The sequence below is a fragment of the Tasmannia lanceolata genome, unplaced genomic scaffold (genome assembly GCF_043159265.1).
Source record: "Tasmannia lanceolata isolate RefF3 unplaced genomic scaffold, GAP_Taslan_0.1 ptg000018l, whole genome shotgun sequence".
Taxonomy (NCBI): domain Eukaryota; kingdom Viridiplantae; phylum Streptophyta; class Magnoliopsida; order Canellales; family Winteraceae; genus Tasmannia; species Tasmannia lanceolata.
Window position 1 is genome coordinate 45,415,658 of NW_027518695.1, and position 25,645 is coordinate 45,441,302.

The 25,645-nt window shown below is 40.9% G+C and overlaps 1 protein-coding gene across 8 annotated transcripts; it reads left to right on the forward strand.

The window, feature by feature from the left end:
- The first annotated feature begins 10,830 nt into the window (after positions 1-10,830).
- LOC143852025 (uncharacterized) lies at positions 10,831-17,699 on the forward strand. Of its 8 annotated transcripts, none has more exons than XR_013236615.1 (6): positions 10,831-10,923; positions 11,138-11,193; positions 16,084-16,249; positions 16,628-16,997; positions 17,154-17,426; positions 17,511-17,699. XR_013236615.1 is itself a non-coding variant. In XM_077361534.1 (5 exons), the coding sequence occupies exons 1-5, from the start codon at positions 10,883-10,885 to the stop codon at positions 16,918-16,920; spliced, it is 459 nt and encodes a 152-aa protein (XP_077217649.1). In that variant the 5' UTR covers positions 10,831-10,882; the 3' UTR covers positions 16,921-17,456. The 8 variants fall into 8 exon arrangements, 2 of the variants coding, with proteins under 2 accessions (XP_077217649.1, XP_077217650.1); XR_013236616.1 differs by having other exon boundaries at positions 17,154-17,416; XR_013236613.1 differs by lacking the exon at positions 17,511-17,699 and having other exon boundaries at positions 16,628-16,789; positions 16,887-16,997; positions 17,154-17,456.
- The last annotated feature ends 7,946 nt before the right edge of the window (positions 17,700-25,645 follow it).

Consider the following 25,645-nt stretch of genomic DNA (forward strand, 5'->3'; position numbering starts at 1 on the left):
GAGTACACGAACGTCAAAATCCGACGAGAAATGAGGGAGATATGAATTTTACAAGTTGGAACCACATTGCTGGAAAACCAGTCTCGAAATTCCGAGAATTTTTCTCGAAACTCCGAGACATTTCTCGGAGCTAGTTATTTTTTTGACCTAAAAATGACCAAATACCCCCAAAACGGTCATATTATGTTGGGACTCTATATATACCCACTGTATGGGTTCAAACCAATATGATGAACATGTTCCAACCTTAAAGAACCCTTGAAAATTACTTGCAACCATTTTTGGGTAAAATCTCTCACCAACCTCATTGTGCCTTGATTAGGAAAAATCTTTTGGGATTGGTTTAGGCATCACTTGTATTCATCTTTGAGAGTTTATTAGGAGCTTCATTGTGCATTGTAGCCTACATTGAGGCAAAGCTTTATCTTCTTCTTCGTTCAATCGGTGGCAAGGGCGTCCGGTGTTAATTACCTTGGGAGAAGGGCTTAGTTCTCGATCGTGTAGGAGAGACATTGTAAAGGTGGCAAGGGTATCCTTATTTAATTCCCTTGGGAGTGTAATCGCCTTGGAGCCGGGCGTCGTGGAGGTCTCAATAGTGGATATCCTAAAGTACGACCTTGAGTAGAGTGGAGTAGGCCGTTGGCCGAACCACTATAAATCTTTGTGTCGCTTGTGTTGGTATTTCTCTATCTCTCACTCCCTTTTACTCTTTTATTTGTACTTTTATTTTTTATCTTGTGTTGAGTGAGTAGTTAGCATTTTAATTTTGATTGAATAATTGTACCTTGCTAATTAGGCCACTAAATCTTCTAAGTAAGTTTGCTAATCAACAAGGGTTTTGAACTTATATTAACTTTGTAGTATTGTTTTAAGTTCAACTATTTCAAACTTAATTAAACAAGGGATAAAACTATGGTGATTTTAGAAAAAGTTTTTAATAGGCAAAAGTTTTATAAACATCATATCCACCTCCCCTCTAGGTTGCCAAACCGGGTTACTCTTTGGATTTCAGTTGGTATCAAAGCTTGAGCTCTTGATTAAGACCCTAACCGGTTAAGAGTTAAATGATCTAATATTTGACAACTATAAAAGATGGGATCTAGACTACCTATTTTGGATGGTTCAGATTATGGATCATGGTTGATCCATATGAAGACATACTTAAAAGGTCTAGATAAAGATATGGTAAAGATAATTGAAAATGGTTTTGTTTTAAATGTTAAATCTAAAAGATTAAATGATTATGATAAAAAATTATCTTTACTAAATACAAAAGCCCTAATTACAATATGTTGTGCATTACCACCTAACATTTATGAAAAAATATCCTCTTGCAAAAATGCTAAAAATGTTTTGGATTCTATTGAAAATCTTCAAAATCAAAACATGTGCTTAATGGGATTATCTAATGAAAACCCATTGGATAATGCTGAATTCACATTTGAAGAACTAATTGAAAATGTCCAAAAATTACATATGAAACTTGAGGATCAACTAGCTAAGAATTCAAACTTAAAAAATAATTTAGCTAGTATTAATAAGGAGTTTAGGTCACTAGAAATAGATCATGTACATCTTAGTGAAGAAAATAAAAATTTTAAAAATAATTTTATTGAACTAAGTGATACCACTGCTTCACTAAGAGAAGAAAATCAACTCCTTAAAGAAGAAGAAGATAAAATCAAGAATTCATCATCTCTTGAAACAAATAACTTCAAAATAGAAGTCAATGATTTGAAAATCAAGAATGAGAAACTTGAGTTGAAAAATTACAAACTACAAGAAAGTGTAAAACATAATTGCCATCATGACCATTCTTGTAAATCATCATGTTCATCTCTTCCATCTACCTACTCATATATGTCTTGTGATTTTTGTGGTAGATTTGGACATTACAAATCTAAATGCAAGTTTAGGTTTGTAAAAAGTAGTAAGTTTGTTTGGATTAGAAAAGATACATCAACTAGAACAAACTTGCTTGGAAACAACATCGTTTGGGTTCCAAAATTTCCTACTTGAATCACATCATATGATTAGTAGATTTAGGGGTATGAGCTTTAATTTAAATATCATTTGATAAATTTGATTGTATAAATACAATGTGCTTATTCTTGTTTTGATTCCATGTATCTATGCATGCTTGATGCTTAAATGATAAATCTATTTTTTAGAATTCAAAGTCTATGTACTTAAACTTATTTACAATAAGACTTTGATATGTTATACTTAATTGTAATATCCATTGAAAAAGGTGGTTCCCTAGATATCCCATGTTGATATCTAGTTTATGTTTGTGCTTCATGATTACATCTTTTTTTTAAAGAAGTAATTTATAGATACAATAGGCTTGTATTGTTTGATTCTCATGTATCTATATGTTCTACTCTAAGTGCACATACTAAGACTTAGATCATTTTGCACTTAGTGATCATCCACAAAAGAAAGCCACTCTAGAGAACTTAAAGTGAAAACCATAAATTGTGCTTATAGAATATTCAACCAAAACTCTTGCACATGTGTTCAAATTAAATCTTCAAGTACATCTTTAAAATTTGAACCCATTTTTTGTAGTTGCTAGGAGTGAGGTTAAATGATATCATAGGTTTAAAGTCTTGAACTTAAATAAAAAATTTTGGCAATCAAATAACACTTGAACAAAAATTTGAGAAAACGCCTAAGTATCATTCTGTAAACTCTATTTTTGGACAAATATGGCTCTTGCTAGATAATTATGAACTAAAATTGTTTTAAAATATCATTTCTAGAAAAACTAAGGTATTAGATGCTATGTCTAAGAAATCACTTCAAATCTCTTTTTAGACATCTTTTTGTGCCCTAGGTGAACAAACATGTTGTTTACCTTGCACCTACTTGTCCTATCACACCCATTATACTACATGCTTAATGTTTGTCACCATATGTGACAAGAATCATAGATGGGTTGAAAGTAATGTACTTTCAAAAGCTTTAATTGAATAATCTCATGACCAAGTTGAACCTTGAAATGTATAGGTATTCTATATGTATTTTGTTCAAGTACTCATGAAAGCTTATATTGGAATACATGTGTCCAAGGTGGTTTCTATCATGTGATAAATATATTCTAAAAATCCTTGGTCTATTCCATAATCATATAAGGATATATTATATAGGGAAGTTAAATCATGAATCTAGATTCAATGTATGACACTCACTTAGTTAAAAATTGAAACTTTTGTAAGAATCTGGTATCATATTTGGGCATATTTACTCACTTGAGTAAAATTGAAACTCTTATAGTGGTTGCACACAATACATTGTAATGGAAACATGTCTCCCACACACTTTTTGTTTTCATTGGGCTTATGCACGATGTGCTTAATGCCTTATCTTTACATATGTGGTATGTGGATGTAGGAAGTAGATGTTTGGACTTTGTAATTCATTTGTCATGTTCACCTTGTCCAAACATGATTGAATATCCATGAAGGCCTTGATATGGATTATATCTTTCTCATGAGATATACTCTCACCTTCATGAATCATGGATTTCTCTCTAAGATATGGTATTTTATTGACCATTCTCAATATGTTTTATTCCTATAGAATTGAACTAAAATTGGTTTATACATATTCTATAGTTATCACCCCTTGTTTGATAATATCTACATGTATGAGATGTTAAACCTTAATCATAAAATTCACTCAATTGGTACCCTTAGCCTTCTTAGATACTAAGAGGGAGATGGTACATTCACCTTAATTAAAATATCTAACAAATTAGCCTTGTGCCAACATCTCAAACATGAATAGGTATACAAATATATGTGATCTCCCTAACTAGTTATGTATGTTACATACTTAAGGAAGTAAAGCTTGAATTTAAAAAATTATTATATCACATTTAGGGGGAGCATGAGCCAAAGATTAAAAATCTTTTGTGCTATGCTTGTTTATCATGATGAGCTAGACTATGGCTATCATTTTGTCATGATAAACCGACACTTTGAGAGTAAGTGTCATTGTAGCCCATGGTTAAGTTTAACTTGGTATCTTTTAAAAAATATATCCAACAACCTTTGGAGTCTATGCAAGGACATCCCTTTGGATTCATGCATTGCATGATTCATTTTCAAAGGGGGAGCGTAAAGGTAAATTTGTCCTTAGTTACTTATCATATGATTCCTAATGTGGTTATCACGTCATATATGATAAGTACACTCATTTGGAGCATGGTTACTCTATATGGGTTGTTCGGGCTTGTCTTGTGCTTTTATGTGTGTTTTTTAGTTTAAGACAAGAAGCCCACAGCCTAGGTCTTAATGCCATATTCTTATAGGCTTTTTGACTTATCTTGGATAGTCTAATATGATATCATCTATTCTAAGAATAAGTTTTGGTAGCCAAGTATTCCATTGTCATATCTTTGGCCTATTATGTCATATCATGCTTTAAATTTTAGGTTTAACTATGGCTAATGACAAATACTAAGGGGGAGAGCTAATTGTTGGTATCTTTATGTTTATATGGATCATTGTAAGATGCTTACACTATCCATTCAAATATTTTCCCACTAATTATGCTAAAAATTGCTTATCATTGGATTTAAAAAAGAAAGAAAAGGGGAAGCTTAAATGATCTATCCTTTTAAACAAGAGCCAAAACTTGCCTATCTTTCTAGATGAACATTCATAGGATTGAACTAAACTTGCTAATCATAGTTCCTATGAATTTTAGTGCTTATCATGTGTATTCTCACTTGGCTATCAATATATCCATGATAGAGCTCACTGTCATGCCACACTAGGATCAAATGCTCATTTCTTTATGCATGACAAATTTAGAAAAGGTTCTTAACTTGATATACATCTATTCTTGCTTATCATGATAGGTTTAACATTATATTCATTCATCAAAGAAAAATGGGGGCTTATCATGCTAAACTTTAAACTTGCTTGTTTTCTTTCATGATAAGTAAAATATAAGCTTTAACTTGCTAATATATTATTCTATTACGGGTCATAGGGTAGATTTATATTGGTTATATACATATACTAAGATATACCCTAAAAATTTGTGCTAAAATTGGAATGTCTCTTTATTTTTCCAACATAGGCTTGCTTTATTTTGTATTATTTCTTTCCTATGTTGATTGTCTCTTATCATGCCATATATACTTTGATTTTAATTGGCTAATCCTGATAAGAAGATAGGGGGAGCATCTAGTTTCATTGAATATATTTGATGTTTTATGTTATATGCTTAAATGTTTAATCCTATATTTTTGCTAATGCCAAAAGGGGGAGAATTTGTGTATTGATTAGATCCATAATCATATGCATTCTTACACTACAACTTGTTAAATATAACTCATGCATATGTTGAGGGGGAGTAGTAATGATTAAATTATTTATCTAATCCTCACAAGAGGTTCCTCTCACCTATCTAATCAATTTGGTTTGTCATCATCGAAAAGGGGGAGATTGTAAGCCCAAGGGCTTATCCTCTTACCTTGTTTTGATGATTAACAAACCCAAATTGATTAGTTCTTTTTGGGCTAATCGTTTGCCTTGAGTGTTATGCTGTGGATAGGAAAGTCACAGGTCAATCCAGACTAGCACACACAGATGGCCTATGCTTGAAGATGAACCAACCAATGAACAAATGCACTAGAGCACACTTGGACAAACCATGCCTTGGAGGTCTACCAATGAGAAGCTCAACATCATCCACATCAAGCATTTGGACAATCAGGAAAAATCAATGAAGGCCAAAGTTGGAGGATCAACAAGCAATGCAAAGGACGAAGGAGCTTGAACCAAATGGTGGCACCATCCTTGGAAGGTGTCAAGCAAAGAAGCTCAACCTTGAAGATTCCAAAGCAAGCCATGCACTCAAAGAGAAGATCAAGCAATGGTTACCTCAAGAGTTTATTCAAGAGAGTAGTAAAAAAAAGGGTAGATTGTATCACCTATCTTTCTTGTGTTTTCTCTAGCCAAGGCACATCTTAAAACCCATTAAAATATATTTTTCAAAGAGACTAACACACCCTTTAAGGACTTAAATGGATAAGTGAATGGCCATGGTGGTGTACCAACATGTTGGGACCCATATGGCATTCAACACAATATTGAACAAAACAGAGTTCCAAAGAAACAACCTGGACCAGCAACTAAATCCTATCAAAACTTATTTAAAATATTTTCAGATATTTTTGATAATATTTTTAACAGATAGCTCTCATTTTTCTGATATCCGTAGAGTACAAGAACGTCAAAATCCGACGTGAAATGAGGGAGATATGAATTTTACAAGTTGGAACCACATTGCTGGAAAACCAGTCTCGGAATTCCGAGAATTTTTATCAGAACTCCAAGACATTTCTCGGAGCTCCGAGAAAACAACCTGGAACACAAAAACTGTTTTTTGACCCGAAAATGGCGGAAATACCCCCAAAACGGTCATATTATGTTGGGACTTTATATATACCTATTGTATGGGTTCAAACCAATATGATGAACATGTTCCAACCTTAAAGAACCCTTGAAAATCACTTGCAACCATTTTTAGGTAAAATCTCTCACCAACCTCATTGTGCCTTGATTAGGGAAAATCTTTTGGGATTGGTTTAGGCATCACTTGTATTCATCTTTGAGAGTATATTAGGAGCTTCATTGTGCATTGTAGCCTACATAGAGGCAAAGCTTTTATCTTCTTCTTCGTTCAATCGGTGGCAAGGGCATCCGGTGTTAATTACCTTGGGAGAAGGGCTTAGTTCTCGGCCGTGTAGGAGAGACATTGTAAAGGTGGCAAGGGCATCCTTATTTAATTCCCTTGGGAGTGTAATCGCCTCGGATCCGGGCGTCTTGGAGGTCTCAATAGTGGATATCCTCAAGTACGACCATGAGTAGAGTGGAGTAGGCCGTTGGCCGAACCACTATAAATCTGTGTGTCGCTTGTGTTGGTATTTCTCTATCTCTCACTCACTTTCACTCTTTTATTTGTACTTGCATTTTTTATCTTGTGTTGAGTGAGTAGTTAGCATTTTGATTTTGATTGAATAATTGTACCTTGCTAATTAGGCCACTAAATCTTCTAAGTAAGTTTGCTACTCAACAAGGGTTTTGAACTTATATTAACTTTGCAATATTGTTTTAAGTTCAACTATTTCAAACTTAATTAAACAAGGGATAAAACTAGGGTGATTTTAGAAAAAAATTTTAATAGGCAAAAGTTTTATAAACATCCTATTCACCCCCCCTCTAGGTTGCCAAACCGGGTTACTCTTTGGATTTCATCCCACCATGTGATAAACTACTATTCGATGGAAAAAACTTTCTTGGCTTCCAAGTATGGCCTATATCTTTTATGTTAAGGGATTTGCTAGGGTCCATCATCAAAGGCATTTCGCAGAATGTCTGTTGCATGAGAGAGCTGCCACATAGGCTTACTTTCCAACAGATTTCTTCATTATTCATGAGGTGGCTGTTCTCTCATGCAACGGCCCGAAATGCCTTTTGCAATGGACCCTAGCAAATTCCTTATTACAATGAGACATGATGTATGCTTGAGACCACCCACTCATTCTCTTTTTTGTTTTGCTTTCGCTACATGAAAATCAGGTTGGAAAGGGAGTAGTGTTGGAAGAGGGAAGTAGGGTGGCAATTTTAGGTTATGGGACAAACTTCCAGAGCTGCATTGCTGCTGGGGAGCGCCTTCAAAAGCTAGGAATATCCGTGACAGCCTTTGGATGGGGAGTTCATTTAAAGGGTCACTGAAGAGCATGAGATACTAATCACGGTTGAGGGAAAGATCCATCGGAGGCTTCAGTTCTTATGTTTCTCTTGTAATGTATACATAATATTTATTCGCGGATGGCCTGTTGCATGTGAGAGCAGCCACACAGGCTCACTTTTCAGCAGATTGTCTTCATTTATGAGGTGGCTGCTTTCACATGCAAGAGGCCATCAACGAAATGCCTTCTGCCATGGAAGCTAGCAAATCCCTTTATTTCATTCTAATTGTAATGAATTCATTGGAAAGTTGTATGCGATGTATATCTTTGTGCAGAGAATTTATATGATGGCCGACCGTGAAAATTACAAGGGCAGGGTGCCAAAACCCAGCCCCTTTGATTTTTATCTAAGTGGGAAGTCAAAAAAGGTGGTTTTGACCAGATCAAAAATCAAGGGGCAGGGTTTCATTTTGACACCCTGCCCTTGTAATTTTCACGGTCGAGCATCATATAAAAACTCCTTTGTGCAAATGCGAGTGAATGTAAGTTGTGGATGAAACAGGTGTATAGTGCAGATGAAACAAGTGTGCCCAAATGTTTGTGTTTTTAAAATTTTAAAATAATTTTTTTAATAAAATAAAATTTACCGGCGGTCATAAGTGCTAGTATATATTTTAAGAGAAAAACATCGTATGAGTTTTACCGGCAATTAGGACCGCCGATAAAGTGCCTAGCTTGGTATTACGGTGGTATATGCAGACGGATAATTAGCCATGGTCTAGACTGTCGTTGTGGTTATTTTAGTGGCGGCCTGTTCAGCTGCTATAAAACATTTCAATGGTGGGCACTTGACCATATGTAATACTTATACCGGCGGTTTCTATCCCTATCATTGACCGCCATTAAAGTCCTTTCTTGTCGTAGTGTATGTAAAGTTCCTTCCTGGGAAGTGCCTGAGAAGCTTCATCTGGGCTGACTCGCTTGATATTTGTATGCTCGGCGGTTGCTACTTGATTCCACAGTAATCCATTGAGGACCCAAAATTATGCAGTAAACACCCCTATTCAGGTAATACTAATCAATTACTTCATTTCTTTTTAAATAAAGACAAGTTTAATTATAATAAAGGCAAAAAAGTTAAGGTTTTTGCTAAACGTTTTTTAAAACTGTCAAGTCGAGTCCACAGATCTGGTTTACCCAGGCATGAACGGTGCCTAACACTTTCCTCGAATGTACCATGCCTAAAAACATAGTAAATTACGGGTTCTAGGCCCTAACCTAGACGGTGACTCTGATTCTCTTTTCTTTGCAAATTCGGATTCCGGTCCCTAGTTCACAGAAAACGCATACATTCATAAACACTCCCAACACACCGACGCACACGGCGTGCGCAAGGGATATGGCAGGCCAGGAACGGGCTCCACACCCGCCCTTGCCATGCTGGATGAATTCTGGAATTTCTAGAACCCCATCCACAGTCGACCAGACTTATCCCGGTCGCCCGCCCCAAGCTTTTTTATTAGGTGCTGGGTTTGAAGCACCCTTCCCGCGGTCGCCCAGGTTGCCCCTATCGACCGGCCCTATTTTGAAAAATGGTTTTAATTTTGAAAAAATCAAGTATTTGGACCATAGTCTTTGGGCTCTTGTCGAAGGTTTCAAAATATATTTTGATATTTGTGAGTGATGTTTTCCATTAAATACAAATGGGTATCAAGGATGGTTTTGAAAACAATTTGGAAGACACTTTGAAATGCAAAATCACTTTGAAAAGATTTCCAATACAATCTAGAAAATGAAATACTTGAACTCCCTGATTGCATTGGCTTCAAAGGTCTTCCTTGGGCTCTGAAGACTTGATGTAGCTTTGGTTCATGTGACTTCTCTTCTTGAATGTTCTTCACTTTGATTGCTTGAGAAGGTCACCAACACTTGTTCATCTTCAAGCTCCTCTTGGCATTGTGCAAGGCATGGTTGGAGGATCTTTAAGTTGAGCTCTTGACTTGAACACCTTCCAAGGATGATGTCTTTAATGTAAGTACAGGCTCATTCGGTTTTTTGTGCATGTTGATCAGCAAGCCATGTGTTGTTTTGCATTGTGCTAGACGTGCTAACTTTGGATTGACATGTGACTTTCCTGTCTAAGGCACAATACTACAAGGCAACACATTAGTCCATAAAAACTAATCAATTTGGGTTTACTAGCATCAAAACAACAAGAAAAAGGTGATTAGTTGAACCGATGAGGAATCTTGGGCTAAAAGGATGTCATCAAATTCAATGTGAAAAATTATAACTACTCCTTTCTCTACCCTAAAATTTTTATTTTTATATTATGGGGACTGTAAAATTTTAGTCTACCCCCATGATAAGTTTTTAGAATGAAGTAGTTGCATTTTATGTCCATATGTCATTTCTGCTTAGCTAAAGTAACTATGATATTAAAATGTAAAATCTCAAAGTCCAATATGGTAGCATAAGAGTAGTTAACCATATCGCCTCAAAATTACCCAATTTAAAAGCATGGTTACAAAAGATAATATATGAATAATTCATTTGATATTTATAGGATTCCCCTTAATTAGATAAATATATTACACATTTACTTTTTTTTATTGCCCCATGCACCACAGGGGCTTTTCTACCGGTATGTGTATATAATTTGCCACTAGCTTACTATTCTTCCTAAAAAAGTGAGCCACGAAATGGCTTTCTATAATTGCCTTAGAAAATCCCAAATAACCATACACACTCATACATGCATGCATTCATGCATACATATGGTTGCATATATGCATGCATGCATGTATGTATGTATGTGGTTGTATGTATAAGGATCCCCTTGCTTGGACAATACCTCTTTGGCTCTTTCAACTAACCATGAAATCACACACCAAATGTGAATCCTTCTCGTAAAGTCTATGTTTTATTAACGGTCATCCCAAATAACTATAAAACATACAAAAACTGTGGCGAGTAAATAAAATCATTATTTTAACGTGATTCTGATCTTATAATCCTTCTCATAAAGTTTATGTTTTATTAGTTGGTGATCCACTCATCCCGTATAACCATAAAACATACACCAAGTGTGGTGAGTACATCAATTCATTATTCCAGCGTGACTCCATCTTATAAGGCTCTATATATTCTACTTGAATATAGACAATAATGGGAAGTTGGATGGCACTTAATAAAAGAAGAGAATTTGAGTAAGTTATTTAGTTTAAGCTTTTTTTATTAGTCTCAGAAACAACTTATCATCAAATTTATTATTTTAAACTAACATTTAGTGATAAAAAAGAGTCTTTCTAAATACATCAATGGTTTAAACTAACATCAATGGTTTAAATCATGTTTATGACTTAACATTTCTATACTTTTTTTGCATTAAATAATCTAAGCATTGTATTTGTTTACTTACAGGTTATTATTATTATTTTTAAATATGATTGCAATATTGGAGGAAACCAATCAAAAAGGTTAGTAAATTTGCATTGATGTCCCTTAGTTTGTCATATATTATTAAATTCATCGTTGAAATTTTCTTATTACATCAAAAGCTAACATTTAAAAGAATAATTTCCAAATTCACCCTAAAAATATTTTTTTAATTGACGATTTTATTGAAATTTTACTCTCACTAATTCACAACCTTCACCCTTTACCCCTTCTTCATTTTCTCAGTCGCAACAAGACAGAAGTATGGTTGCACAGTGAGCAATTAGTGCAACTTTGACAAAAATTGTAAATAACAGCTACTGTGTGTGCACATAGTATTCCTGCCTATGCTATGTATGGGCGTAAAATGGTGGAGTCCACTTCATAAAAAAGGCATGACTGCTTCATAAAGTAGAGCTCGTCTTTGAATTATCTGAACCGTTCATTTTATAAGCATTGGTGTGGATCCCGTGTGGCTTAAAAACTCTAGCCATTCATATCAAACATAACATAAGTGTTTTTATAGCCGTCGGCTATGAGCTATTGTAGTTTTTGACAGCAGATCTAATCCAATCTTTCAAATGGACGGTTCAGATGAGCTCATGGTGGGACTGACAATGTCAGGTGTGCCTTTTAAACTACTCAAATACCTGGCAAAAAGTGAGCCGGACCTGGGGGTCCACCTGGCCCGCCCGTAATTTACGGTTTTAGGTCACTAAATTAGAGACCAGTTGAAATTTGACCCGGCCTAGTCCAACCCGTCAAAACTGGGCCGGGCTGCCGCGGGTGCCCGTAAAAACCCAAATGATCGAGATTTTTTACGGTGTAAGGTCTTATAGTCCCGTATTTTTCAGAAAGCCGGGCTGTGGTAAACCCGCGGGTGCCTGTAAAAACCCAAATGACCGAGATTTTATATGGTGTAAGTCCTTATAGTCCCGTATTTTTCAGAAAGTACTGTACGACCAACATCATAGGATGATCTAAACCATGCAAGTGATGGAACACAACGTAAATAGGTTTTGCCCCAAAAATCATTTCCATATGATGATCCTAGCCCTCCAATCTATAGAGGTTTCCATAAATAATAATATTTAATTCCTCCATAGATCAGAAGCTAGGATCATCCTATGGAAATGATATTCTGGGCACAACCTATTTTCTTTATGGCCCATCACATGGATGGTTTGGATCATCCTATAGTGTGGGAATAAAAACAGCCTAAAAAAAAAAAATTAGGTGACCCGCGGGTCCACATGGCTCATATGGTTGGGGTCTAGGTTTACAAAATATTGACCCGTAAGATTCCGGTTCATTTGTGACCCGGCCTTGTACCACCCGTACCTGTACGGGTTGGGTGAAACCCGGCCCAGCCCACCCGTTTGCCAGGTCTATTCAAATGAGGTTGAAATATAGAAAATTAGAAATATAATGGCACTCGTCATTTTAGCATTTTGTACAATGATTGTTAACATTGAGAAAATTTTAACATATTTATAACAATTTAAGATGGGACATTGTGGAACGTTTAGATAATGCACTTGCCATCTAGGTATGCCACATGGCACATGCTACAAAAGATCCAAACGTTATGTGTATTGTGTTGGACAAGGAGCTAATAGAATCCTTCATGTATTGTATCTCTATGTAATATGGAGAAACCATAAACGCAAATAATAGAAAGGAAAAAAAAAAAGACAAAGAAAAAGGAGAACCCTTCTCAACCTATCACTACCAAAACGTCATATAGATTTCGGAGCTTCTGTTTAAAGAGAGAATCCAAGTTTTCATCAAAGGAGAACAAATACGAGGATATGGTGGCATCATCAGCGGTGGATGGATTCAATCTTTAGCGACACCCCAGTCTCTTGAGAGAAATCAGATCCGTTGATCTGCTAGAGGATCATGAGGCAACCTCACTTTTAGAAATAGACATCTCACCCATAGGATCAAGGCCTAGAAAAAACTGAGGGTGCCCAAAGAAGTAGACATTTGAATGCAAAGGAAATGAAAATTAGTAAATCATAGACAAAATCCATTATTCTAATCAGGGATTTGCTAGGAGCCATTGCAGAAGGCATTTCGCGGAAGCTCAGATTTTGTCTTATTCATTTAATTCATCTGAGGTGGCTGCACTATCAGATTTTGTCTTATTCATTTGCAGAGACTGAGGAATGTCCGCAGGTTTGTGTTTTATTTTCCAATCTATATATGAGGCTTGTCTATTGGCAAAACCAAATTCGTAGTGTGGTAGATAGATAGATGGGGTTACCGAAAACTAGTATTAGTTGTGCGAAAACCGAAAATTAGAAAACATGATATTAGCAGGAAAACAGGAAGCGGCAAAACTCAAATTAGCAGCAAATTCAATTTCATAGATAGCGGAAAATCCAAATTGATAGAGGCAAAAAGCAAATTGGTGGGAGAAAAACCTTAAAAAAAAAAGAAAAAGAAACTTGTATTAGAAAAGAAGAATGACACAAGGAAAGAATCATGCTCAATATATATTATAGATAGATATATGATAATGATAAACTGATGGGAGGCCTTGTAGAAAACAGCAGCAAGAGCACTACCATTGGTCCATGTTATATATTGTAAATAAGTAAACCTCATTATCTCATTTCTACCTTTTGCCCATTTTAAATGGGTTTGTTTTCATTTTTAATAATACCATTAACTTCCACTTACCAGTTTTAGCTGGCAAACAGTTCCTTATTTTTTGACATTTCCTTGCTATTAAATCACCAATAAAAGGAGAAGAGAGATTGAAAGAGGAGAGAAAAGGAAGACTCCGAGATCATTAATGGTAGGAATCTAGCAACACGGATCATAGATGTGATCTACCTCACTAAATTCCTTCCCAAATAAAATGAAGATCTACTACGGAGAATTTTTAAATATGGAACAAGTTACTCGATTTAAACTAATAAGTTGATCAATCTAAATTAACAAGATCACCCAACATTATCTCGTGGAGAACTCTGTGGGGGTTTAAAGTTTGCAACCAAACCCTAAAACCTCTTGACCTCCCCTTCAAATAAACCTTTTAAACCTAGCATGCTTCTATGTTATTCTAATTCAATTATAAATTGAACGGAAAGAGAAGAATATACTTCATTGCGGTCCTTAGTGGTGGATCTAGGAAGGTTGCTCGATTCCTCAACATTTCCTCTTAATCTTAATTTTTTAGGGGGCAGAAGACCCTTTTAGGGGGTTTCGAGGCTCTTTTATCTAGAACATTGGTCAGGGGTCATAATAGAATTGTCCTCCTCGAATGACTAGGCCCTTGGACCATTTATAGATACTAAGGTTTTGGGCACTCTCGACGAAGTGAGATCTCCCAAAGAAGAGAGAATGGTGGCTCTAGAGTTTATTGTTTATCGGGTAGTTTGCAATCGTAAAATGAGTTTACGATTGTAACAAAACCCAAACTTCTCGCATGCTGGGATTGTTATTTTAAAGCATTACTTAACGATCCCTTTGGATCTTCGGCAATGAAAAATAAAGAAAAAACTTGATTTTAACGATATGAGTTTGATGTGCCTTTCACCATGGCCACTATTTAGATGCTTGAAATCCGACGAGTGTTCGATCTTTTCTAAGCACAATGAAGGCCTAGAAACGCCCCTTTGCTCTTCTCTTCCTTTGCACACTACTCGGTCTGTGGGAAACCTCTCTTTCAGCAAACTCTAAATCTCTCGATTACTCTCAAGTTTGTAGTGGTAGGAAGAGGGACCAAGGGTCTCTTTTATAGGCAAAAAGCTCCCATAGAGCTTTCCTAAAAGTGTCCAATTTGTTTGGCCTCATAGGAGTAAATTTGGCAACTATCTTTAGCCACAATTTCCTCTTCCAAACGTTTCTAAACTTCAGGATTGCAATAATATGTTGAAAGGTTGCTTAGAATGCAAATCCACACTTATTTAACAACTCTAGAACATGGAAAACCATGTTCTAGAATGCTCCATTAAAAAGGAAACTTTAACTTTGGAAACCCAAAGTTAGGAAACGTCCAACAAGAATTTGCAAAGGTAAATGGCCCACGACCAAGATATTCTAATATAAGGAAATAAAAGCCGTCAAATAAATAAGTTCATAAATAACACCAACTTCTTCGTTCATGCTTGAATTCCAAAAAAGAGCCACAAAATCACCTAAAACGACCAACAGTGATACCAAAGGCATTTTAGAATGTTGTTTTGCTTCCATTTATGTTCTTTGATGGCCGTAAAATATTTAAGTTGGATTTTTCTTGGGAAATGATATCAGCACAACCATGTTTTTATAGTTGCATAGTCCCAACTTGTCTTTTCTTTTTAAATTGGCATGTGAGAGCTTTTTGGAAACTGTAATAACCTTTTGACAGCTCTTTAAGAGAAATTATATGATGCCCGACCGTCAAAATGTAAAGAGCGGAAGGAGACAAAACCTGCTCCCTTAGTTTTTGAACCAAGGAAAAGTAAAAAACGGTGCTTTCCCTTGGATTAAAAATCAAGGGAGAGAGGGTTTGTCTCTCTCTGCCCTTTATTTTGACGGTCGGGCATCATATAATTTCTCGCTCTTTAAATACAAAAAGACAAGATGGTTTGTGGAAATATAGAAACATGGTAGTGCTGATATCATTTCCCTTCTCATTTGAATATTTATTTCTGATTTACTACGGTTTTGTTTTGTTATATGGTATTGTGGTGGGCTTTTTAAAACAGTTTTAACCGTCCTTTTTTGAACAATTCAGTTTTTTTGTCTCCGCGGGGTATCTTACTAATATCTATTAGTACTAAAGAAAGTCTTATATTATCTGCGATCTATACCCTGCGCAACAATGTATTTTGGCCAATTCATCTCATTGGTAATTAAATCAACTAGGACTCACTATTGAAAATTAAAGCCCTCCCACATTTGTGCCCTACATTTGCGAATATTCAATATTGTAGGCATTCATCTAGCACCTCGGCATTGGATTCAGAGAGATCGGCGAGATTCAGAGAGGTCTGAATCCCTACAATACCGGGATTCAGAGAGATCGGCCAGATGTGTTTGGTTAGGGCCAACCACTTTCGCACACAATTATCCAATGATAAGGAACTTTATCAGTACCATGTGAGATTTCTTATATCTTTATCTCTTTTATTTTTCTCCTTTCTAGTTTATTCATTTTTCTTTTAATGCATGTATGTTATATAAATTAGCAATTCGTCTGTTTTTTAGAATTTCTCTATTATTTGGATGTTGCATATCCCTCTGTCTGTTCTCTTAAACAACCTTCTTACAATGTATTTTGATTTTTTGTCCTATTATTATTTTTTTTGACATTTTAGTTTTTTTTTGTCATTTCCTCTGTTTTTCGCATGTTGAATTTCTTTTTTCCTTTTTCTCTTTTTTTGTAGCATGATTTTTCTGTCTTTTAATGCAATTCTCTATCTTTTTATGCATTTAGCTATCAATTTCTTCTAAAGTTTCTTTCACCCGTGTCAAAAGTGGAGTGATTCGCCATCTTTTGGAGCTCTTTGAAAATTTTCAATTGGTGAATCGAAAAATTATATTTAATGGAATGCGCAACCATAGGGATGTGTCAATATCCTTCCAGTGGAAAATCTTGAGAGTAAAAGAGATATATAGAGAAGAGAAGATTAGTCAAAGGTGGTTTGGCTTTTTATATACTGGCATCTGCTCATAATAGGTCAATTTTATTATTTTGGGTTTGATGGTTACTGTCAAGGTGGTTTTGGTGTTGCAGAGAGAGTGCTTACAATGTAAAGATGAAGTTCTAAGCTCCTTTTGATCTTCATCATCTTAACCAGCTCTTAGCTGGTGGGCAGATGGATCAACTAACAACTACCATACAAAAGTAATCATTCTTGTCCATCTTATAAATTAATTACTTCACTTTGATGGGTGTGTGTACTTCTATCTCTGCAGTCACCTGGAACACGAGTAACCTCCCAATCAATAATTATGTTGCCAGGTTTATTCTCTTAGTTGTTCTAGATTTGTGTGTTTTCAGGGGACCAGCAAGCTTGCACACTATTGCATCCTTCTTAATCAGAACAACTTGATCTACAAATTGTGATACATGTAATTTCATCTTACACTTTTTTAGATATGGATTTTTTTATTGCTTTTGTTGGAGAGACCATCAATTTACGCCCTCTTTGCCTCTTTTTGGTATTTATATGAGTGTATGTTCCTTCATTTGCTTTCATGTACGCTCGGAGCACCAACTCAGTGTATATAGGTTCATTCATGTACGCTCGGAGCACCAACTCAGTGTGTATAGGTTCATTCTTAATCTATTTATAATTTTGAATATGTTGATTGAGTTTTGGGGAATCTAATTGGATGATAATTGGAAAAATTGTAGTTGTTCCGGCATGTTAGGCTCATCTATCAGACACGGTATTATTTTCTGGAGAGGGAATCTGATGCTGGACTGTCTTATAATTTTAGGACAGTCAAAGAAAACTTGAAAGAGTTAATGTTTTAAATTTAAATTTGACTCAAAATTACTTTTAAATTTGAGTCAGAATAATCAGTGGACGGTTAACTCTCTTAACTCTTAGTTCATTCTGGCAAATATTATTAATCCAAGATGCACAGTTCCACTTGACTAGCCAGAATTTAATTTATCATGAAAACAATTCTTGGTTGCTAAACATGGCCTTCGATTTTTTTTTCTTCTTTTTTCGAGCTTTTAAGGAATATGATATGAAGAGAAACTTGTGTCAAAGTAGTTCCAAGCAGCCTCGTAGGATGTCTAAGGCATCGATCACAATGAAATAGTGGCCGTTATATTTTGAGCAAAGTGTTTAAGTATGTGAGGCAGACTTAAAAAACTTTTTTATTTTTGATAGGCGACTCAAAACTTTCAACCATGCAACAAGGAAGAAAGCTCTTTCCAACTTAGAAGAACAAACTTCCTATATTGTGGGGGCCACAATATTGGATGATCCGAACCTTTCATTTGTTGGACTCTAACTTAAATAGGCTGTGCTACAAAAATCATCTTCATAGGGTGATACAGGTTCTTCGATCTGTATTGCTCTTTATACCATGAAATCTTAAAAAAAATGACAGAACTTTTTCTTGGTAGGCTACTCAAGACTTCAAACCATTAAAGAAGGAAGAAAGCTCCTTCCAACTTAGAAGAAAAAATATCTTACACTTTCGGACCCACATTATTGGATGACACAAACCGTTCATTTTGTTGGTTCATAGGGTGATACTAATTCTCCGATCTGCAGTACTTTTTATACCATGCCATCGTTTAAACCTCTACAGATCGGACGATTAGGATCATCCTATGCTGTTGAATTTGGGTCTAACTTATTATTAGTTGGGTCCTAGCAAATGAATGGTCGGATCATCTGAATATGTGGGCCCCCGTGAGTTTTATACTTACGTGTAGGGGTGCAGCTCACGTTGATTTTAAGAATTTTACCACAAAATCGGGTCGGGACCTGGTTGACTCCAATTCATTTTTTAGCAAAGGCTCAAATCGACCCGACCGACCCGAATTGCACCCCTACTTAGTAAGTTCAAATAAAGAATCAAACTACGACTCGTCTTATCATCTAATGCATGCAAGTGCGTCCCTCCCTTCCTAATTGTTTGATTAATGGTCTTAAAATATATACAAACCAAATAAGAAAGGCATAAATTTGAATTATACATAAAAATAGTTCATCAGGGGATAGTTTGGGTGAACTACATTAGGTACTGAGTGGGACCAAGACCATGTGAGTCGCTACATGAGGTTCTGTAGGAACAACATCTTGCTTGCACATACATGTCCCTAAGCAACTAGGTTTGCTCCACTTGTTTGATGATCCAAACCGTTCATTTCCATGGGCTTATTATAGAAGGATCATGCCCCAATAAATCTCCCCTCATCCCACAATTCTACCCTTTTATATATTTCGAGCTTTTAGAGGTCTTCCTAAAAAGTATAAACCATTTTGCAGTCCACAAATCAAATTATCAAGATCTTCCCGACCAGAAGATAAATGGTATGTGATGGGGCACAAATACGGCTGCACGAGCAGATATCGCCACGTGTCATCCATGCACGAGCAGAGACCAACCATCATGAAGAAGGGTGTTGGAAAAGGGCAAAGACCACACATTCATGCCACGTGTCGCCCTCTCACCACCCAGGCCTCATCATCACAAATTAAGGAAGAAAATGGCCGCCAAAGCCACGCGCGCCGGCGAGGCAGAGGGACGGCCCAATCCTGCAAAGGAAGTTTTTCCCTCCATAATGATGAAAAGGGCACTCTCACCACCCAGGCCTCATCATCACAAATTAGGGAAGGAAAGGGCCGCCAAAGCCACGTGCGCCGGCGAGGCAGAGGGACGGTCCAATCCTGCAAAGGAAGTTTTTTCCTCCATAATGATGAAAAGGGCCGCACACCCCCCTTTAAAAGGGGAGGGAAAGGAAGAAGAGAAGGATCTTTTTTCTCTTTGCCTTCAGACCTCGGAAAGCCGGGAATTCACCCATCCTCCACCCCGCAATACCGGAAAAAGAGGCGAGGCAACAACAGAGGAGGCCAGGAACCCCATCCTGCCCTCCCTGCTAGTCCCCTCCGACTCACTCATTTATGCACCCAGAAATGTCCCCGCGCACCGGCCCTGGTAATCCTGGTCAAAACCCCCTCCCCTTCTAGCTGTTCTTTATATTGACTGGTCGAAAGATCTGACTTGGGTGTCGAAGTGGTCGTCCGGGACCCACCCCGGACCCCCTAACCCCCTTTTGTTTGTGATTGCAGACCCCACGGAGGCCCTCTACCGACCGCGCGATCGCGGACCCGGATCCAGACGCCACCATATTGGCGCCATCCGTGGGACTCGTCGAGTAACTGAACGCCTTATGGCGATGAGAAACCACACCCAACAGCCGGAAACAGGGGTAATAACCAGGAGTCAGGCCCAGCGCGCACAAGCCAGCTCCTCAAGCTCCCAAGAGCGAAACTCACCGCCTTCGGACCGACCCCGACCCTCCTCTAGCACGCCGCAGATGGTCCCCACCATGGAGATGTTCAACGAACTTCGCAACGAACTACTCCAACGTTTGCCTCTCCCGGCTTCGAAAAAGCCCGGGACAACACAGGACCGGACAGAAGCCTACGACGAAGGCAACGAGGAACAGTCAGGGGAACGACAACCCCGTCGAAAGCGAGCACCGACTCGCAGAACGCCGTCCCCATCAACAAATAGCCCCTTGCCCCACACCGCCGGGGGACATCAGCGAGGCAGCAGGAGACAGGTTACTAACAGCCGCGCCCCCCCCTGTCCAAGACACCCGTCTCCGGGAACCGCCCTTGGCTCGGGCAGAAGAAGTTGCAACCTCGGCACAACCGCCCAGCTTGGATCCAATAGCGGACCTACAAAGGCAGATCCGAGAGGTAAAACTAGAAATGAAAAAAACCTTACGCCCACGGCATCCTCAACGAGTGGGAAAGGGAAACGGCGTCCCCGTTCACCTCAGAGGTCCTAAAGACCCCCGCAGAAGCAGGCATAGACCTCTCCCGTTTCGGTCTATACGACGGGAGCACGGACCCCCTCGAGTTCCTCCAGACTTTCAAGAGAGTAATGACGCTTCGAGGCGCGTCGGATGGATTCATGTGCAGAGCCTTTGCATCCCTACTAAGAAAAACCGCCAACGACTGGTACATGAGATTGGAGCCCGACTCCATCGCATCCTTCCACGAATTCGGACGAAAGTTCAGCACAAGGTTCGCGAACAACCGCCTCCGCCATGATCCTGCGGACGCCCTCCTAGCCCTCCGCCAAGGTAGAAACGAGACCCTAAGAGACTTCATGTTGAAGTTCAACGCCGAATTGGCCCAACTCTCCAACATGGACGTCCAGATAGCGGTCGCCACACTAAAGCATGCCACCACCGATCCGAATCTTAAGCTGCACCTCACCCTCAAGCCCCCACGGGACCTACAGGAGCTTGAATCAAAGGCTGATAAGTTCGTCCGAGCAGAAGAAGCCTGCGCTCGAGAACAGAATCGGCCCGGCCCCGATGGGAGAAAAAGCGACGGCCGAAGGGCCATAAGGCCACGAACTGATGAAAGACAGATGGGCCGTAACCCTATCCCCGTCTTTGAAAGGCTGGGAACCGCCCCGCTAAAGTTCCCCCTCTCCCATGTTCTATCAGCTATTAGGGATCAGGGTCTCCTGACCCCCCCCCCCCCCCCCAGGAAAATGGCCACAGACCCAAAGAAGAGGTCCGCCAGGAAATTCTGCAAATTCCACGGGGACCACGGCCACGAAACTGACCACTGCTTCCACCTCCGCCTCCAGCTGGAAAGACTGGCCGAAGAAGGACACCTAAACCAGTACCTCGGGAGTCCTGACAAAAGCCCACGCGAGGCCCAACGCCCGCTCGACGAACCCAGAGGTAGGCACCGGTCACCGAACCGCCGTCGGTCCACAAGCCAACGCCGATCCCCCAGTAGGCATCACCCTCGAAGCCGACGTCGATCCCCCAGCAGACACGATACGAGCCGCCACCAGCGCCCCCGAAAAGGCGAGCCCCCCGAACAGCCACAGGATCGCGAGCAACCGCCTACCATCATAGGAAAAATCAATATCATCGCAGGCGGACCCGCAGCTGGAGGGCCGACAACAGCCGGTCGGCGGGCATACGCGGAACGGGTATTCTCCATGGACATACCTTCCAAGAAGGCCCGAACAAATCCGCCCCATGAAAACCAGATCATCACTTTTTCCAACAAAGACCTCGACGGGCTACAAGTCCCGCATGACGATGCACTGGTCATCAGGCTAGTCGTCGCCAACTTCGACATAGGAAAAATCTTGGTGGACACAGGGAGCTCCGTCAATGTGCTACACCTCGAAACTTTCGAAGAAATGAAACTGGGCAGGGAAAGGCTGGGACCCGCGGAATACTCCATCTACGGTTTCTCCGGGGCATCCGTACGGGGTAGACGGCAAGATCGACTTGCCCGTGACTTTCGGGGCGTACCCCTTGCAGAAAACCATCCTAACCACCTTCCTGGTCGTAGACATACCGTTCACCTACAGCGCCATCATTGGGCGCCCTGCTCTCAGAGACTTGGGAGCCGTAGTCTCCACCCCCCATCTCAAGATGAAATTCCCCACTCCGGACGGAGTAGGAGAGGTCAAGGGACAGCAAATGATAGCACGCCAGTGCTACGCGGCAAGCCTAAGAGGAACCAACGCCCCAGCCGAAAACTTCACAATCGGCAGTGAAGACCCTCGGCAGCGGGCTCGCGCAATCAGAGGAGAGCCCGCCGAGGAGCTAGACTCCATCTCCCTGACCCCCTTTTGTTTGTGATTGCAGACCCCGCGGAGGCCCTCTACCGACCGCGCGATCGCGGACCCGGATCCAGACGCCACCATATTGGCGCCATCAGCCGGAGAGACAAGTACGGGTAAGCTCCATGTTAACAGGCCCTCTGCGGGACCGGATGATCAACTTCCTCAGAATAAACAAAGACATGTTCGCATGGTCCGCCAAGGACATGCCCGGGATACCCAAGGAAATGGCCGTCCACAAGTTGAATGTGAACCCCGCCCTTAAACCCGTCCGGCAGAAAAAGAGGAACTTCGCAGTAGAGCGCCAAACTCACATAAAGGCCGAAGTGGAAAAACTGCTACAAGCCGGATTCGTCAGGGAAATCTGGTATCCCGAGTGGCTGTCAAACGTCGTGATGGTCAAGAAAGCTAGCGGAGGTGGCGGGCCTGTATAGACTTCACCGACCTCAACCGGGCCTGCCCAAAAGACCCCTATCCCCTTCCGCGCATAGACCAACTCATCGACGCCACCTCCGGACACGAACTCCTCACTTTCTTAGACGCGTTCTCAGGCTACAATCAGATCAAAATGCACGAGCCAGACATCCTGAAAACAGCGTTTATCACCGATCAGGGCGTCTACTGCTACACTGTCATGCCCTTCGGGTTAAAAAACGCAGGTGCCACCTACCAGCGGCTCGTGAATAAGCTATTCCAAACGCAGATTGGAAGGAACGTGGAGGTATATGTCGACGATATGCTGGTAAAAAGCCTGGAAGCCGCCAGACACATCTCCGACCTTCAGGAAACTTTCGACACCCTACGGCGAGCTCGAATGAAGCTGAACCCCGCGAAATGCGCCTTTGGGGTAACTCCCGGAAAGTTCTTGGGGTTCATGGTCAGGCAAAGAGGGATCGAGGCCAACCCAGAAAAAATCCAGGCCATCCTAGACATGGAACCCCCGACGACAGCAGTAGAAGTACAGAGGCTCGCAGGGCGAATCACGGCCCTCGGCCGATTCATGCCCAAATCAGCAGAGTAGTGCCAACCCTTCTTCAAACAATTAAAAAACATACGGGAATTCGAATGGACCCCGGCCTGCCAAGAGGCCTTCGACTCTCTGAAGCAATACCTCCAGACACCGCCCGTACTCGCCAAACCCGAGCCGGGGGAAGAGCTATTTTTATATCTGGCCGTCAGCCCCACGGCAGTAAGCGCGGTGTTGGCCAAACAAAGCGACAAAAAGGAACACCCTGTGTACTACGTGAGCAAGACTCTCCACGGTGCGGAAATCCGATATTCGAACATAGAGAAATTCGCCCTCGCAGTCGTCAGTGCCGCTCGAAAGCTCCGCCCCTACTTCCAGGCCCACCCCATAGTCCTGCTAACCGATCAGCCCCTCAGGAAGATTCTCCAGAAACCAGAGACCTCGGGTAGGATGGTAAGTTGGGCCGTCGAGCTGGGCGAGTTCGACATACAAGTCCGCCCAAGGCCGGCTATCAAATCTCAAGCCCTCGCTGACTTCATAGTGGAATTCACGGCCCCGGCCGAAGAGCCAGCAACAATGGAGAGCAGCGAGGGCCTCACTGCGCACACGGTTTGCGACGACGGGATGCAAGACCCCTCGGCACAGAACAACGAAACCCCTTGGATCCTGCACGTTGATGGATCCGCCGGCAATAAAGGACACGGAGCGGGAGTGGTCCTCCACGGCCCGGAAGAGTTCACACTGGAATATGCCCTCAGGTTGGATTTCAAAGCCTCCAATAACGAGGCCGAATACGAAGCCTTACTAGCAGGACTAAGTCTAGCCGCGGAGCTCGGCGCAGGCAAGTTGAAAGTCTATAGCGACTCACAGCTTGTCGTTAACCAGGTAAACGGAACATACGAAGCCAAGGGCTCCAGAATGAAAAGATACCTCCACAAGGTAAAGGAAAAACTACAGGGGATGGGAGAGGTAGAGATCCTCCAGGTGCCGCGAGACATGAACAACCGAGCGGATGCATTATCAAGAATGGCTGCCGAAGAAACCCATGACTTCGGCACCATGCTCACAGAAATCCTGCCCCACCCCAGCATCGACGAGATGCAAGTTCTGGAGATTCCACCGGGGCCAAACTGGATGGACCCCATCATACAATACCTGAAAAACGGTATACTACCCGCAGATAAGCTGGAAGCCCGGCGCCTAACCGCCAGAGCCGCCCATTACGTGGTCCACGGCCACAGGCTCTACAAACGGTCATACACATGGCCGTACCTCCGGTGCCTGGTGCCCTCCGAATCAGACTACGCGCTACGAGAAGTACATGAAGGGATCTGCGGAGATCATGGAGGTGGCAGGACCCTAGCCCAGAAAATCGTAAGGCACGGCTACTTCTGGCCCACGGTCCTTAGGGACTCCAAGGAATTCGTCAAAAAATGCAGCCCATGCCAAAGGTACGCAACCACCCCCCACCAACCGGCTACACCGTACACCGCGATAGCAGGACCCCTGCCTTTCGCCATGTGGGGCATGGATCTACTCGGACCATTCCCCAAGGCTCCCGGGGGGCATACGATGTTATACGTCGCCATCGACTACTTCACCAAATGGGTTGAGGTCAAAGCCGTGGTCAAACCCAATTCCAAAGCGACGGAGAAATTCTTCTATCACGACGTCGTTTGCCGTTTCGGCATTCCAAAGACCCTTGTAACAGACAACGGTCCCCAGTTCGCAAGCGCCGAATTTGGCAGATTCTGCGATAGCCTAAGCATCGAACACCGTTTCGCCTCCGTAGCACACCCGCAGGCCAACGGGCAGGTCGAGGTAACCAACAGGATTTTGCTACAAAGTCTCAAGAAGAGATTGGGAGAAGCCGGAAAAAACTGGCTGGACGCACTCCCTAGCGTCCTCTGGGCCTATCGAACAACACCACGGACCGCAACTGGGGAATCCCCTTTTAGCTTAACCTTTGGGACCGAAGCGGTCATTCCGCTAGAAATTGGCCTCCCCAGCTTCCGCACCGCGAATTACGACGAGCAGGGAAATTCCGAACTCCTCCGGAACAACCTCGATCTCGTGCTCGAGAAAAGAGAGCAAGCCCTCCTCCGAACCGCCTCCTACCAGCAAAAGGTGGCACGATACTACAATGCCCGGGTAAAAAAGCGCTCGGTAAAGCCCGGAGATCTGGTGCTACGGCGTGCAGAGGTATCAGACCCCCGCAACAC